General features: G+C 37.7%; 1 protein-coding gene across 1 annotated transcript; it reads left to right on the forward strand.

Moving 5' to 3' along the window:
* The first annotated feature begins 841 nt into the window (after nucleotides 1–841).
* On the forward strand, nucleotides 842–15,555 carry LOC121407097. Its single transcript, XM_041598027.1, has 6 exons — nucleotides 842–1,010; nucleotides 6,882–8,650; nucleotides 9,014–9,281; nucleotides 9,565–9,974; nucleotides 10,722–10,919; nucleotides 11,432–15,555. Exons 1-6 carry the CDS (start codon nucleotides 857–859, stop codon nucleotides 11,927–11,929), a joined length of 3,297 nt encoding a protein of 1,098 aa, XP_041453961.1. The 5' UTR covers nucleotides 842–856; the 3' UTR covers nucleotides 11,930–15,555.
* Nucleotides 15,556–18,197: the final 2,642 nt, after the last annotated feature.

Below are 18,197 nucleotides of genomic sequence, written 5' to 3' on the forward strand. Positions count from 1 at the left end.
AAAAGATAAATATATAAATAAACAATTGAGGTTTATGTATCATTATCATCATCAATATTATTTCTATTATTATTATTGTTGTTGTTATCATTATTATTATCTATGAAATGTACTGCGCTTTTCCCCGAATTGGCCCTAAGCGCTTACAACAATAAAAGAACACATCAAGTATGAAATGGCATTTGTAATCTTAAAACTCTGGACTGCCAAAAAATGTTATTATTCAGACGATAAAATATCTTTTTACAGATCACTTTTTAAAAATCGATTTGTAAACCAAACAAAATATTGAAAGTTCGATTTTCGAGCTGAAATATGTTTTTTTATATTGATTTCAAAATTTGATATTTTAAGCTCCATATTGAGCAAGATAGCACCTAAAAAGCAATGAGAGCGCGAAGCGCGAGCGAAAATTTTATATATTGACATGAAAGATGTTTGGATTATTTTCCAAGACTTCCTCCCCTCTTCTTATTTTATTCACTCGTCTTCTTCCTCTTATGTTTCCCTTCTTTTTTATCAGCTCTTTTCCCTTTTTCCCTTCCCTCACTCCCCCGGCCTCGATCCTCTCTGGCCGCTTTCCTGGCCCCTGAAAATATAAGAACAAAATGAAAACGAAGAAAAAGAAGAAAGAAAGAAGATGAGCAAATTAAGACAAAGCTTTCGAGCCAATAGATGGCGTCAGATCAGAGCTGACAATATTATGCTGACACGATACTTTCGAGATCAAAAAGCCCCTGGATCAATGGTTCAAGCAGACGCCATTTGCGCATGCTCTGTCGAATCGAATGCAAACACTTTGCACACGACAGATTCTGAGCGAGCACTGTTTACCGCTACTGTACTAGCTCTGTGCATGCTGTGTACATACGTATCAAAACGAGTGCGAACGCTCACGACTCGCGAAAGTCTAGTCAGAAGAAATCTAGACTGCCGTACCTGGTCAAATTACGAAGAATTTCACTCCAGAATTTCATCTTTCTATAATAAAGCAGTTCCTGGGTACCCTGGTAAGTTTTTAAATAATCTAATTACTGTTTTAGTATATTGAAAACGAAAAATTGCTCTCTGGGTTTGGAGAAAATCTTAACTTTATCAGTGTATTTTGGTTCGCCGTTTAAACTGTTTCAAGATGGCGGCCCGTGCAGAGCCTATTCATGCACACTACGTTTCACGCTCCATTCGCAAACTGTGTGTGAGTCGAGTGTATGGCATAACGCTAGTAGTAGACGGTGCGTGTATTGAACGATGCTGCCATGAGACCAAAACAAATGCGATTTTGTCCATTCAATTTCAAGAGGCTCTTACTTTATGAAGAGTAGACTGAGCTTTTATCATCCAAATCTCCCAGTTTTTCGCTGAAGTGGGGTGAGGGGTGCTAAGCCTGGACTGCGACACACTGGGGGGGGGGGGGGGTTGATGGGGGAGGACCCCCAAAAAAAATTTCTGTTGATAACATTTTCTGCCAATGTTGTTTCCTGCCCCCCTCGATCCCTTAAATTCAGGTGAACCCCCCTCTAAAATGTTGGTTGATAACCTGTTTTCTTTTCGTTTTTTTCTTTTATTTTATTTGCTTGTCCAATTTTTTACGTGTGATCCATCCCAAAATTTCAGGTAGACCCGGCCCCCCGCCCGGCCCCAAAATTTCATTTTGGCTTCTGCCGCCAATGAGGCCTATATAATATAGCTTGATCCCTACCTCCCTCTTTATTTGTTTAAAATAATGATTTGAACAGATGCAGACAAACAGAACACCGAAAAATTAATCAAAATCAGAAAAGGAAATACATATGAAAGTTTGGCATTAATACCCCCATTAGGAGCGGCCGTTCAGAGGCGCCTGGTTACTATGGTAATTTTGTTTCTCAACCAATCAAAATCAGGGAAAGTTGTAGATCTGACAACTTGGTGTAAGATGTTGATGAAATGCTCCCCATGCAGCTCTCACTTCGACTTCGGTTATTCACTGTAACTGGTTGCAGGTTGTATTTAGCTCTGCCTTGTCATACATGTATATTTCCAGTTGACAAGTTTCAACCTGCGTCTTTTATTGTTCCTATTCATTATCTGATTTTTTCATAAATAATTTTTTCCTAACATTGATCTCGTATTGGTCTCTATGTACTGGTTATCTTCATGAATGAGATCCATGGGGCTAAAGTTTTTTTTTTAATGTCATTTTTTATACAGAATTTCACAGCTAGATATTGTTATTCCTTTCCACATTGCTCAACTGTATATAATTATGCTAAAAATGTTCATTATGTTAAAATGTGATAACTTAAGTTTGATCGATCTTCTTGACATTACTATTAATTTCTTTACATTTCTCTCGTATTCCCCTTCCCTATATTGCCATTGATATACATTTTTATTTTATATTTTTTTATTTATCCCTGTACAAATTCAAATAGGTTTAATTCAGGCTTTGGCTGCGACTCAAATATAAATACAATTTATATGTCTACATGTGGGCTTTTTTTTCTAAAACTTGACACTTAAAAAAATACATTAATTGTTTTACGCTGAGTTAAAGGCCAAATCTACCTCAGAAAATGTTTATTTCAATCAATAGAGAAAAATCAGACAAGTACATGTATAATGCTGAACATTTTATAAAAATCGGATATAAAATAAGAAAGTTGTAACATTTTAAATATTCGCTTATTTTTCACAAATATAGTTTTATGCACAATTTAGTCACATGCAAATGAGAGAATAGATTGTGTCCCTCACTCACTATTTCTTTTGTTTTTTATTGTTTGAATTATACAATATTTCAATTTTTACAGATTTGGCAATAAGGGCCAACTTGACTGAAGTCACTGAACCATAAAATGTTAAACAATGATAATTCCACATGTTCAGGAAGAAAGAAAACTTTTCCTCATAGGACAACGAGGGGAAAATTTGAATATTAAATATTTATAATAAAATACAAAAGAAATAGTGAGTGATGTCATCACTTCCCGCATTTGCATAACGACCGGGATGTGCATATAACTATTTTGTGAAATTAAGCGAAACTTGTCATAACCTTCTTAGTTTACATCCGATTTTGATGAAATTTTCAGTGTTACGCTTGTTTGATTTTTCTCTTCTTATTCAAATAAACTTTTTCTTGTGGTGGACTTGTCCTTTAATTGTTTTTGTGATGCTTGCATGTCTTTTCCATAATGCATCACATATGACTTTTTCAAGTTGTCACAACTATTGGGGGCAGATTTCCCCCCCCCCCAAAAAAAAAAGTTTATGCGGGATCACCCCCCCCCCGATTGAAGCATCTGATTAGATCATTAATTACCCTGTCATTTTGGCCCCTCCTTTCTCTTTCTATTGGATTATCTTCAACTTGATTTGCATACAGTGGCTTACTTTGTGTCACGGCATGGGGGGGCACTAGCAAAAATTTTGAGTCACTTAGTAAGCTCGCGAAGCACGCTCAGTTGCCAGGTATACTGACCTAGTAGAGACATTTTAAGGACAGTGCCATTAAAGGATATGTATCTCACTAATCAAATAATTTGAGCGCGAAGCGCATGCAGAAATTTTCGTATATATTGACCCTAAACTGGGACATTTTAAGGACTATATATTAGGAATCCATTGAGAGTATACTCACCAGAGTCATCTAATACGAGTGCCAAGCGCTTGCTGATTTTGTTAGAATTACATCTAAACACGTGAGCACTTTTTGTAGTCATCATGCTTATACGCATCTTACTAATCAAATATTGCAAGCACGAAGTGCGAGCTGAAAATTTAGGAAATTCAGACCTGAAGGGGTGCATTCTAAGGCTTGTTTTGTAGAATTCATTATAGACCGTATACGTAGTTCACTAACCAAATGTTGCTAGGGCGTGCTGAAAAAAAAATTATATTTAGATCAGAAATAGGACATTAAAAGACTGATTTTAGGAATTCATGAAGAGCAGATATATCTCACTAATCCACTAATACGAAACTAAGCACGGACAGGAATATATTTAGTGTATATTGACTTGATTTGACAACGTCAGGTCTCTCAAATATATACTTGAAAACTATAGTGTTCCAAAAAAAAGTTGATCTGTTATATCTAGTTAAACAATGCGTACACCAGGAACAATGAAGACATAGGCCCTGAGCAAATTGTATTCATAAATTTGTAAAAAATGTTTCTTATATACAGTAGCATAACAGAATATCTTCTTCCCACTATGTTTCTCTTCCTTTCTTCCTCCTTTTCCCTTTTTTTTGCCAGCCGATGGGGGGGGGGGGCACGTGCCCCTCATACCCCCCCGTAGTTGCGCCACTGTTTGCATATATTAATAAACTTAATTATATAATTGATGTACTGGCAAAGGGGCCTTATAAAATTATTGCCAAACCAGATTATCAAGCGATTTATCAACATCATGTGTCTACGCGGACCATGGAGGAAAAATGATGGAGAACTTTTTATGCAAATTAATTCATATAGCTTTCGATTTATAAAGAAGTACAAATGCATACACACGCAAACTTTAACCTTTAGTGGCGACTCGTGATGCCGCCATTTTCATGTGAAATGAAAACTGATGTGTTAGAAATAGGTAATTGCGATTTGCGAATATTTCAAATTTTATTTGATCACGAAATCTCAAAGCCTTATGTCCTGAAATTGGACGAAATATTGTATGATAACAGTTTCAAAATATGAAATACCTCAGAATTTGACAATTTTTAAGTCAACATTTTACAAATTCCCACACACTTTCTCAATGGAAAAAAGTAAAGATTAGTTTTCAGGGAATACACCCATTCGTGATGTTATTTCTCACAGTCGCGGCCAGTCCAATAATTTCAACTATATTTCACTAAAAATTGCAACATTTATTTTTGCTTCCCCCGTAAAATTTAGCAATGTGTCTGCTCCTAATATCCGACAAGAGCCAGCGAAAAGTGACAATCATTTCAAAAGCATATCTATAATTATATCAGACCAGTAAGTCTGTAGTTGGGTGGGAATCTTTTGTCTACAACCTAATGTGCAAGAAATAGCCAATGAAACACACGCCCGACATATTTTATCCCTGCGGCATCAAACGTTTGGCATTAAAGGACAAGTCCACCCCAACAAAAACTTGATTTGAATAAAAAGAGAAAAATTCAACAAGCATAACAATGAAAATTTCATCAAAATCGGATGTAAAATAAGAAAGTTATGGCATTTTAAAGTTTCGCTTATTTTCAACAAAATAGTTATATCAAAGGTATTGTTTAACTTTGTGAGCAGCCGATTTAAAAAATTCTCAAACCAAGATGAAACATGTGTATAAGTGCATGTATTAGAACTAATAAACCCTGAAAACAACCATTATTGAGAATGGAAAGCTATAACTACAAGGCAAACCCCGATTTTGTAAATAGGCGTCTTATAGACACCTAAATAGTACACATAAGTGTATGGGATGAAATTAAAGTGGTGTTAAAATTTAAATTGAGCCACCTTGAGGGGCAAGTTGAGCCACAAAACTATGTACAAAATGTATTGGGGAAGAACCAGCATATCATTTTTTTATTTAAAGTCTTTTCACTTGCCAATTCTCTATAATACATCTTGTAAAAGGAAAAGAAACGTCATGTAAATTTCCTCCTTTCTGCCTGCATATCGATGGCTTTTTAAGTTTTTTTTAAATATATATACATTACCATAAGAATTGCCATGGCTCAACTGACCCTTGTTCGAACTTAATGCGACAATTTCGCATCCACTCATTTCTTATAGATCCATCATGTAAAAGACTATGACAAGAACGAAGATCCATACGTGGACTAACAATAGTCTTATTTCTTTATTATATTTAAAGACCTGTGTCAGGTGTGTGGTAAAAAGCACTTATCTTTTTCATACCTTTTGTTACATTTTTGGCTTAAATTTGTATTTTTCCCTCTAAAAAAGTATTGTTTGTTTCAAAGTTGAAAACAATGTGGTGGGGTTAGGGGTTATGCAATGGGTCATCAATACATGACACCACCACAATGTCTGACTCATTCATTTTTGGCCTGGGGCTGGTGGCTCAACTTGCCCCTATGCTCAACTTACCCCGCCTTCCCCTACGCAGGACGTCTCGCTCATTTCAAATTTGCTAATTTCCCCCAATATCATTACATAATAAGGCTTTGAGAGATATTTCGTCATGTGTTTAATAATGATATCCACATTTGTGATCAAATAAAAGTTGAAATATTCGCAATTATCTTTTTTAACATATAACTTTTCAGTTTTCCCATGAAACTGACGTCATCATAGGTCGCCACCAAACTCCAAACGCTAAAGTGCATAAATGTGGGAATAATATCCAGGAAATACTTTAGCCGTTTCATCTTACACCATGCAGAGTCGTGCTGTATCCTTTTTTTTTTTAATATTTATACCGGTATATAATTCTTACTGCAAATTTAGTTTTCAAAGTAAAAGAGTGCGTAATAGGCCCAATAAGGTGTTTATTTTTGTATAAGTATAAGACACATAAAAGACCTGTATCATTTGCAATTTTGCAATTCAAAATCTAGAAACAGATATATATTATCTGCATTTGCCACTCTCCACCCAGGTGTAATAAATACTGGGCAAAAAAGTGGGTACCACACCAAAGCGTTATAATATATTTACATCCACTTTCATTTGCACCCGAAATTATTGTATCTAGCAAGTTATTATTTATGGTTATGTTTCCTTATAACCATGCTTATAACCAAATGAGACCAAGTTTGACGGGTGGGGGGGGTCAAATTTACCCCAGTTTAATAAGGGTTAAAGGGGGTGGGGGCTTTAGCTTCACAAAGCCGTCTATTTTTTCTTCAGTCTTGATCATTAATAATCAAAGAATTCCTTCATGTTTCGTTTTAATTTCTAGATGAAATCAAGATGGATGAGGCCGGAGGAGAAGTTCAATTTCGTTGTAAGCTTTGTCAATTTATTGGAGCTGCCAAATCAGAAATTGCGCAACACTTTCTCAGCGAGCATATCGAGGTAGAATATATCACACCAACAAAGAAGGGGAAGAAAGCTGACGGAAAGAGTGATGAAGGGCAGAAAGCCGAGGAGAATGAAGATAAGAAGAAGAAGAAGAAGAAGAAAGAAAAGGTTGCTGATAAAGTCACGGAAGAAGAGGAAGTCAACTTTTCTCCTAAGCTGCCATCCAAAAAACGCGGTCGACCAAAAGGCAAGAAGGCAGATGCTGTAAAGACTAAAAACAAGGTGTTATCTCCAGAGCCAGCGAACTTAGAGGACGAACCGAAACACCTTGGTCGGGGAATGAGAAAAAGAAAAAAGAGGATGCCATTAGGGGGAACGAACAACGATGATGTTGACGAAAGTGACGATGGCGAAGATGACGTAGAAGAAGATGACCAAATTAACATCCTCGAAGATGAGAAGGGAGAGCAAAAAGAGACAAAGAAGAGCGTTTTAAAAATTAAATCATGGGATATCAAATCGCGACGAGGTCGCCCAAGGAAAAAAGAGCGACGAGCTCATCGGAAAAAAGATCGAAACTGGACCGCTACTGACGTTGAGTCTAAAAAAGAAAGGCGTTTAAAGAAACAGAAATTGGATATCGTGGTTCCCACGAAAGTGTTCAAACGGATCCTCCGGGATCGTACAGATGAGTGGCAGAAAACATATAATGATAAACATAGTCTAGATCTGTATCGCTGTGAGGTCGAGAGGTGTCATGGGATAGGAATGGCAGAGGCCGAGTTTGATGTTCACATGAAATGCCATGTGCCTAATATGGAAGGATTTCGGTGTTTTATTTGTCAGTTCATGTGTCTTCACTGGCGTAACATGCGCCATCACTACCGAAAAGTTCATGACCAAATGCTAACCTGGGTCTCGTGCGACTTTGAGGGGTGTCGGAAAGAGTTCCCAAAGTTTGGTGCTCTGAAAACTCACGTAGCATTGGCACATATAAAAACCCCGCTAGTGCAAAAACTGAAACCACCCGGAACCGATCTGTCTGAGTTCTCTTCCTACCTGGATAAGAAAGTAAAAGTAGACTCGTACGGTGCTAATGTCAACACAGAACAAAACAATGTTGAAGATGAGGAAGAAGAAGATGAGGAGGAACCAAGGAGAAGAGGTAGACCTCGAAAGCGTAAAAGGCCTGTTGGACGCCCATCCAAAGAAACTGAACCCCCTGTAAAGAAGCAGAATCTCCATCACAGGATGCAGGGGGAGGATCGAGAAAAGTTCCAGCGTCGCCTTGTGGCATTTGTTTGTGAGGTATGCACTGCCAAGTTCAACGAAGAAGAGAAGATGACGGAACACAGCCATGGACATTACCGCACTGGCAGCAATGAGATCCATTGTACGGAGTGCGAAGAGTTTGTTACAAGCGAACAATCGTCACTGCAGTTGCACATGGTCCAGGAGCACAAGCGGTTGCTGCAGCTGCACCGGTGTGACAGGTGCAACTTCTCCTCGAATCGATTTCACGATCTAAAGAAGCACAATATCGTCCATACAGGAGCAAAGAACTATATGTGCGATAAGTGCGGGAAGTGCACCACAACTCCATACAATCTGAAGGTCCATTACCGACGAATGCATGCTTTAGACGAGGAAAAGAACATCAAGTGCATCACATGTGACTACAGATGTGCTGACAAGGCTGTTTTAAAGGTAATTTTCAGTCCAAGTCCCCATGAGCACAATTTCGCCTCATATAATCCGTTAATGATAACCAACACATATTCTCATTTTGAAAATTTTAGGTAAATTGCATTTGGTAAATATTTTTAAAGAATGATTTAGTACAAAATGCAGGAATTATTACTTTGTCAAACTTAAATGTTATCCCACAATTTAGATGCATAAGTCCCGAGGCTTATACTAAAAACATGATAAATCGATGAGTTCTACTTGTTAGTCTCATTCCACTAACTTTCTTTCTGCAGAATTAATGGGGTTGATGCAATTATCTGATATATTATGTTATATCACTGTCCTACATTTTCATCAATATTATATGCTACCATCTTATAGGATCACATTCGACAGAAGCATGGACTTCTCATCAACGGTGACGAGTACACCAACCCGCGATCAATGCTCATGTTCCCTTGCCCTCAGTGTCCTTACGTGGGTCGGAAGCAATCAAGTCTGGACTACCACATGCGCATCCACAACGAGAACCGCCAGTTCAAGTGTAATCTTTGTCCTTATGCTAGCAAGACCAAGAACAACCTGGTGCTGCACCTTCGCACCCACGATGGATATAGACCGATGAAGTGTCCCCATTGTGATTTCAGAGGTAAATGATCTTGATGCACTTTCTATTTTCGTGGAACGCGATCGCGGAATCGAATTGCAAGTCCACAAGTTGTATCATGAAAGAATTATAACTCTGAAATATTTACTGTTTGCTTCCACGCACATTCATATATTCGAAGGTAATATTAACAAGAAAAAGCTCAAAATGATTAACATAATTTAGGAAATAAATAGTAGTGATTTCTAAAGCCTTTAGCATGTTGTCAATTAAATGGTTGGACTTTGTGTATTATATACTTCCTGTTTTCTTCTTACATCAACAGGCGCGACAAACAAGATAATTTCTGAGCACGTCATGTGCAAACACGCCAACATCCGTCCTTACCACTGCAGCATCTGTGGATGGAGCACTGCGTACAGTGGCAATATGTGGAAGCACATGGACACCCACCAGAAAGAGCTCAAAGACAAGATGCCCGAGTGTCCCGTCAACATCGTCAACAGCAACAAGCATTCAATCCCAGCGCCACTCCGACCACCTTCGGGCAAAAAGCGAAACATGAGCAAGGCTTCAAATTTCAAACTCAAACTGGCGAAGACTGGCAAGACCAGACGGCAGAAAACACAACCGATGGAACAGACAACTACTATATCAATCCTACAGGATAGGGATAATATTCAAGCCATCCAAGTTCAAGCGGGAGGAAGCATACCCGAAGGAGTGTTAATGGAGGTAAGACAAAATTATACTGGAGGGAATGAATGAGGGCGGGCGAGCGCATTGCGGTGTGGTGCTTTGGGAGGGTATTAAACGTGAAAAGAAAGTATTTTTTATCTTGTCTTGTACTTCCTTTGGCGAGTGATTTTAAGTAATATCTCAATCCATCTTTTAAATTTTGCCAGCAATGACGAGTTGCAATTACCATAAAGAAGTAGCATACGTTCTCATTCAGGCAAAAGCCAATGATTTCTCTCTGGTTGTCTGACAACTGGTAAGCTTAAGTAGTGTGAACCTTCAGGAAAGAGGGTCATATGCAAAGGTGAACATTCTGTGTTGGAGTAACAAATATGCCTGTATGCAAATGGTGAAGAGTTTTCATCTGCTCTTGGTCTCTGTCTAATGTAATATTATGCATACTATATAACATTTGGCAGACTACATCCGACTTCATGTTCCACATGACTAGATAATCTCTACGTTCAACTTGCAGAATTATGGTTATAAACGAGCAGCATGCCAATCGGGATACCATGTAATAATAATAACATTAGATATAAGGTGTTGGGCACAAAACCACCAAAACAGCCAAGATGTACCATAATTATAAACCTAGCTAAGCTCGGCAAACATCGCTTACAGCATTCAAGAATACTCTACTGATATAAGCCCACTAAAAACTGGGTGTAGACTAGAGTGGCATATGAAAACCAACGCCTTCCCAAATGGTAATCATTATAATGTCTCGCTTTCAACCTGAAGGTTCCCGTGCATACAGTCCTTGGTTCTGGTGGCCAGATGATGGTTACCAAAGGGCTGTCTGAAGAAGAATCAGTAGGATCGTCAGCGCTCAGTAGGTTGGCGGCAGCAGTGGCTTCACAGGAGGTCCACATCATCCAGAACAACGACGGCATACAGGACGGTTCCCAACATCAGGAACATAGAATCATTGCCACACGGGTAGGTTGGTTAGTTGGTTGGTCTTTGGTTTCTGGGAAGTGGGAGGTTCAGATATTGATCTAGGCTAGACTGTTGCCATCACCTCTTTAACCATTTGATCGCTTATGTTGCAATTTCCCACAGTCGTACAATCAAATTCTATAATCATTTTAACTTGTTTTCTTCCCTACAAATGGCAATACTTGATATCTATACAATAATTGTGCAATATGGAAGTCTATATTTAAAGAAATTATTAACACAGTCAAAGAAAAAAACAAAACAAGAACGAATTACTATTGGCGCCGCAAATTGCAATCGACCCAACTGTAGTAAGGTAATTTCCTTTGGGGAGAAATTTGACTGAAAATCTTTTTGTCATGTTGGGAGATTCATAATTTATGCTCAGGGAAGTAGATGTGAATACATCTCTATGTCGTATAAATTAAATCAAGACGAGGAAGTTTGCAAGACGGTTAAAAAGAAGTATTTTTTTCTTATTATGATTGTTTTATTTTATTTTTAATGCACAGATCGATAATCCCATACCAACCTCTATCCATGTCGATGCAAACAACGCAATGGACCAAGTCCAAGAGATAATCGAATACACAGTTCCGAGTGTCGCTCAACATATCATCACAAGCAGTGGCGATATTACAGAGGTCATCACTGCCGATCATCACTACCATGCCGGTCACCACATCGGTAACCATCAACAGTTGCAGCAACAACAACGGCACCATCAACAGCAGCAGCAACAGGGTGGTGACAGCAGCATTCAGCAAGCAGCCGTGCACGCGGGTATACCGACAACCAGCGCCAATGATCCGGTTCCGATTTCGATTGTTGAGCAGGTTGTTCCGCACTCGGATGACCAGAGTGCGGTCCGTAATTTGGTTGCTTCCATGATCCCTCACGATGCAGAGCTGGTAATGAGCATGATGCAGATTCAGCAAGTCCCTCAGCATGTACAGCAGGTTCAGCAAGTCTCAGGGCTGCCAACCCTTCATGAGAATTTGGAGCACTGATCTGTATACGGATCAGTGGTTTGGAGTGAGACATTGGGTCGGATTCATTAAAAAGTATATGTAGTAATTTCAGGAAAGCAATTTCTTCAAGTACTGTAAGCAGTTGCTAGCCAAGCAAAAGATCATGCCTTAACAATTGCTTTATTTCGTAAACACAACCCTTTTGATCTTGCCTTCAGAAAGCAAGTGCTAGCGGTTTTAACAATAGCGACGTCACGCTGTTGCGACTCGCAGAACAAAGGAAGGACTCGCATTGCAGATGTGTTGCAGTGCAAAATACCGCTTATCTCATGCAACATATATTCCTTAGACGTGGTGTCAAACTATTCCTTTAACTTGTTTCTAATTAATGAAATTATATAGTTGGCATTTGGTTTGCTCTTACTAGGAAGAAAACATGTACTTGTAGGCTACGGTACACCTTGGGGTTCTCTCTCAACGCAAACACCCTGATCAAGCATACGCTTTAAGTAGACCAAAATCTTCGGTCTCTGTTATGTTGTTCCGCTGAACTCCGTTGGCCCCACTCACCAATTACAGAGAAATTCAAAAAGAAATTCAAAATGTTAAAAAAAAACTCCTCGAAACAGACGGCCAGCTGTCTAGCGCTTAAGCTGCTCTGACCGCGCTTGAAAAAAAACCCCAAGCAAATGCTTTAATTTTTTTGGCAATAGCGTGATCATCAAGCACATGCTAGCAATTGCTTTAGCTTACTAGCAAAGACATTTGCTCGCTTCTTTTTTATGCCTATGGAATCGAACAAAAGCCTAGCAAATGCAATTGTTATTTTTTATGCATCTGACCCATCGCGAGGGAGCCAAATACGTCTCTCAATGGCGCCCCACTCGTTAATTGGTTGTACACCTGGGATTCTGTCTCATCAATTGGACAGGGTATGTTTATTGTATAATTTATCTATTTGCAGTGCCAGTTTATACAAAATCTTATCGTCTCCTTGCCCTATTGAGTTAGAGTAATTTTCATTCGTTGATTGAAGTTAGTGACTTGGACACAATTTGAACATTTTGTTGTCGACCCAGTACGATACAAATGACCCGTACAATAAGGGGCCATTCATAAACATAATTTGTAATAAAATGTTATTTCCAGCTGGAAATTAACAACCTTTACCAATGCAAGAACGAATATTCTTAGTATTGAACTTGCACACAGATTTCCATGGAAAAGTGATATAACATGTAGGTTTTTGTTTTGTTTTATAATTTGAGTTACTACATTTGTTTAAACTTTTAAGAGTGCAAGCTAGATTAGAAAATGATCTTATATCAATGTCTTATTTCCCCAAAAAAGTGGATATAAGGCCTCATGGAATTAGAAGTTCCTCTAATGCAACATCTTGAATAATCTGTACATTAACTCTTTCGTGTACATTGAGTGAAGTCAAATCCGCAATCAGTTCCCCTGGGGGCGTTTCATGAACATTTTTGTCTGACAAGTTGTCAGATGTGACATCTTTCCTTGATTCTGATTGGCTGAGAGGCATTGTTACTATGGTAACTGTCGGATGAAATGGGACTTGTCGGATAAAACGTCTGACAAGTCCTTTCATGAAACGCTCCCCTGGTCCTACCAAATATGTAATATTTATGTCATTATTTAAACTTTTACAGCATTGTTCTTAACATTGATATATTCATTATCATTAGTATAGTTATTATTATTATTAGCATTATTATAGCTTTTTTTTCCTTTAGCAAGAAATCCAGTGCTGCACTTGACCCAGGTGAGGTGAACGGGTACCCGGCAGGTGTAATTCCTTGCATGCACAGAGCGCCGTTGATGGTAGCTCGAGCTAAAGCCGGGGTAATAATAGCACCTCTTTGTATTCTCGGGTAAAAGCGCTTTATAAATCCAGCTATAATTATCATAATTATTGTTATTATTATTATTATTACCATCATTATATTGTTGCTATCGTTATCATTTCATTATTCTAATTATTGGTATGGTATAGTAATATATATGTTAATATTGTTATTCATCATTCAATTAAAATATTTTTAAATATATCCAACTATTCATTTATCCTTATGTTTAGCTCCATGGATAAACAGATCTTGTCAACAAATAACACTAAATATTGTTAACTGAAATCAGATACTCGTATACATCTCAACAATCATTTTCACCTCTAACTTATTTAGATTAATTGAAAATATTCAATGATATTTTACTTGTTTCTTCAGTTTGTAATATTATCTAAGAAGATTGTCCGCCGGTATATAAATTACATATGTTAGAGTATTTTTGCCACAGGCATATTCTCAATATTAAACTTTGAGTGCTGGTGTGTGAATTGAATTACTTGTATTTTATGTACTACTTGCATGAATAAAGCAAGCACTGTTTGTTTGTTTAATATCATAATTACATTTAGTTTTGTCATAAATTCTGTAAATCTTCCAGAGCTTTGCATTCCACGTTTCGCTTTCGTGCCATCGTGCCTATAAAATTTATGCTGTGATATATATATTTTTTGTCTTTTAAGTTCTATGCTTTCCGTTGTATACGCTCGCCGTGTTCTGAAGGGTTGTTATTGTGGACGTTCGCTATTACGAAAGGTTCGTTATTCCGAAACATCCAGGATTCAATTCCGAAGATGAAAAGAGTTCGTTACGCCGAACCTTCTGGGCATTATTCGGAGGGTTTTTTAGTCGGAAAATAGGGTTTGCTATTTCAAAGGTTTGTTATTTTTCAGATTTAATATCAAAGTCCTAAAAGTGTAAATGACTAAAGAAGTCGATGGGTTAACGGGCCTCGGAATAATAAACCTAATTTTGTTTTCGGTTTAAAGAGCCTTTGGAATAACACACATTTTTTTTTTCGCTTTTGGATTAACCGACCTTCTGAATATCGAACGTAATGTCATTTCCGGAATAACGTACATGACTTACGGATCAACCATCGGATCAATGAATGTACCTTCGAAATAACGAACCTTCGTAATGATGAGCTATACCAATTCACACTTATTACTATATTTCGTCTTTTTTCATAAAAAATAAAATGTACAAAGATTTCTTTGATTAGTTTTCTGCATCGTTGTGACTGAGATTCTCATGATGATAAAGCAAAGGACATCTACCGGTAATCAGTTTCTTACGATATTCAAATAGACTTATGATATAATACAAGTGAATATCTCCCGAGCGTCAACATGATTTTGCAAAAGTCAGAAAATTAAATATTAATGAAGCGTTGAATAAATTCAAGAAAAAAAATAGTAAAAGAATCTTCATATAATTATATCTATCTATTTACCTACTTATTCATTTATTATTCTACATCCAACTACCTCCCATTCAGGGGCCACGGAATGGTTTTCAAGGGGGGGGGGCTGAGCCTAAAGTGGGCGGGGGCTGAACATGCAAAAAATCACAATCATATGGTCATTTTTGTGTTTTTGTACACGTATTTGGAAAAAAAAGTGGGGAATGGAGCCCCCACTTGACCGTCCCTTGACTGTCATCAAAAGTTTCCTGAAACTGTTTAATGTTAAGGAATATCTCATATTGGTCATTTTGCTATATTTTTTTTTACTGGTAGGCCCTACATGTTATAGTTACTGATGTGTAGTTAATCATAAAGGCTTGTTTGAAAAGGCATTTCAAAGCTTGTGTGAAGTGTTTTTATTGCAGTCATTACAAGTTTGGATTGGCGGGGGAGGGTCGCAACCCAGGTTTGTTTGGCACTTATGACAAGTACCTCCCGGTTTTGTATCTTTGTGAGAGTTTTTTTTTTTTGGGGGGGCGACAATCTTTTGGATGTGCCAATTTTTCTCGGACTAAAACCTTTCTCTTGAATTCAGTTAAGATTTTTAATAAATCGACTATAAATTATTATAAGGTCCCTTCATTTATGTAACTGATGTACAGTCCTTTTTAAAACAAGTTCAATAATATACACAACAAAAAAGGAAGTCCCCCCTAACTGAAATTCTAACTATTGAACGGAATTATTTTGATATATGATATTTTCGTATGTGGTTTCCTACACTCATTAATTACTGTTGGAGAAAAATGAAATTGGTCGGTTGAGTCATGCATGAGTAATTAATGATTGAATTAAAAATGACAATTTTTGAAAGTAAAAAAAAATAGATTGTGTAAATACAAAGTTGGGCAAAAGTTGCTTTTAGGTGAATTCTATGGTGTTAATGCTGTTTTATTATCCATCATTTGGCCACCCCACACAATTCTGATATCGGTTGAGCGAGCACAATGTACCGTGACCTATCAGCATAGGGGTTTATGGTAGTAACCCGGGGGGCCACTTCCATTCACGAGTGGATACCATGCGCGACCATGGGGTCTCGAAAAGCACCCTAAACACGTAATTTCCATATTATGAAAAGGCACCCCTTAACAAGTATTGGCGTGTGAAACCCTACCCTTAACAAGTATTGGAAACAAAACGATACTCATGGAAAATATTCCCTCAAATGAACCCCTACACAAGTAAAGGAATGTTTTATTGTTACGGGTCCTTCGGTCGTCGGCTTTACCTTATTCGGTTTAGTACGACCCCACCTTCTACACCTCGCCAAAATCGGACTCTAAACACAAAGTGTTGGGGCAAAAAGGACATCCTTTATAAAACATTTTCATTTTGTTTTATCATCCCCGCAAATTCGACCCAAAACACGTAATTTTCCTAGCGAAATAGATACCCTTTTTTCCTTATTTTTGTGTTTTTGACACCCTTATCACGTTACGTACGTAACGTGCCCTATCGTGAAAAGGACATCCTTTTAACGTGTTTTTTTGGTCGCGCATGGTATCCACTCGTCAATGTAAGTGGCCCACCCCCCCCCCCGGTAGTATCCACTACAAGATGTTAGAACATGTCAAAATTTGAAAATGTTGGTGGCTCCCCCAATTATAGGCCCCTCCCCCTTTTAAAAATTCTGGATCCACCACTGATTTGTCCATAAATTTAACTGATCCTGAGAAATTCTGAGGAAAAGAATACTCGTCACGGTGTTTTCGAATGTGCTCGCTCAACTATGCAAGGTTTGTGACAGATATCCATATTTAGCAATTACATTTTTTCCAATAACGTAAAAAAAAGAGCTAATCACATTCCACATGTTCATTCAAGCGTGAATGTTTAATTAAACGCCTTCGAATCTTTAAAATAATGCAATTGGTCATGAACATAACGAAGAAGTTGAGAAAAGATCATTTTCAGTTACCAAAATGAAGCAATACTTGCCTATGATATTTGAAATTCGTATTTCTGTTTTCAATAAATGTTCATTGAACCGTGAAACGATGAATATTGTTCAAGATACTCTTCGAAAATTACTGTCATCATATGCAATCATCTTTACCGATAAAAATGTGTAAAAAATCCAATTATAGCAAATTTGGACTTGTGTCATCTGGAACGATTTGGACAACAGAATTTAAGATGTTTCCATCTCTATCTTATTGATAGTTATAATAGGGATTATAAAGCACCGGTTTATTATCATGTCATTTAAAACATATGATTTCTTAAATCATCATTATCTTGTCGACTCTCCATCAACTGATAATGCGAAGAACTTAAAGGGTTTAAGTCAAGGTCACTGGTCTCACTGCTTATTGGTTTTTCCCTTTTTCCTGGAGTCATAGAATTTTTGTTCATTTTTCAATGGATGCGAATAAAATGAGTTATGAACTTGAATTTGAAAATTTTCCCCAAGAAGCAAGGTGGTAGCTGGCTACGGGTGGTTGGACGGGGTTGGGGGCTCCCTTCCGTAATACTGAATAACACGATCCGCAGCATCCGCATTCTTTAGAGGCGTGCAGATGTGGTGATTACAAGAAAAGCGGGGTGATTTTGATATATATTATGTTGAAATCTGTTTCAAAATCAGATTTTTTGTATCAAAATGCCAAAAATTTGCTCACATTTAAAAAAAATTGCCTATAAGCTGCGTCATGCCTGGCCCTCTAAAATGTTAGACTATTACGCAACTCACCACTGCCCCCTCAAACTAAAAAAATCCCTTACAGCGAGACAGAAAACAAAAGTTTGGTCAGTCATCCCATGGACATACGTAACGGGGGGGGGGGGCAGAACGGTAGTTCCCCTCCGAAAAAAAATCGAATAATTTATTTTTACTGAAAATCGTCACAAAATTAACCATAACATTAATATGTACGAAACCCTTCAATTTCACTTAAAAGAAATCCCAAATGCAAGAGTACCCAAGTGGAAAGTTCGGTCGCTTCGCTGCCTCGGTTTCAAGTTTCATTGA

This window comes from Lytechinus variegatus, chromosome 2 (genome assembly GCF_018143015.1).
Source record: "Lytechinus variegatus isolate NC3 chromosome 2, Lvar_3.0, whole genome shotgun sequence".
Taxonomy (NCBI): Eukaryota; Metazoa; Echinodermata; class Echinoidea; order Temnopleuroida; family Toxopneustidae; genus Lytechinus; species Lytechinus variegatus.

What these genes read in the sequence shown, in the direction of transcription:
- LOC121407097 (XM_041598027.1), top strand. Translation starts at nt 857, where the DNA reads ATGCTGTGTACATACGTATCAAAACGAGTGCGAACGCTCACGACTCGC. An exon ending in AGCAGTTCCTGGGTACCCTG is followed by an intron (nt 1,011 to 6,881) that starts GTAAGTTTTTAA and finishes TTTAATTTCTAG; the next exon opens with ATGAAATCAAGATGGATGAG. An exon ending in TCCCCATTGTGATTTCAGAG is followed by an intron (nt 9,282 to 9,564) that starts GTAAATGATCTT and finishes TTACATCAACAG; the next exon opens with GCGCGACAAACAAGATAATT.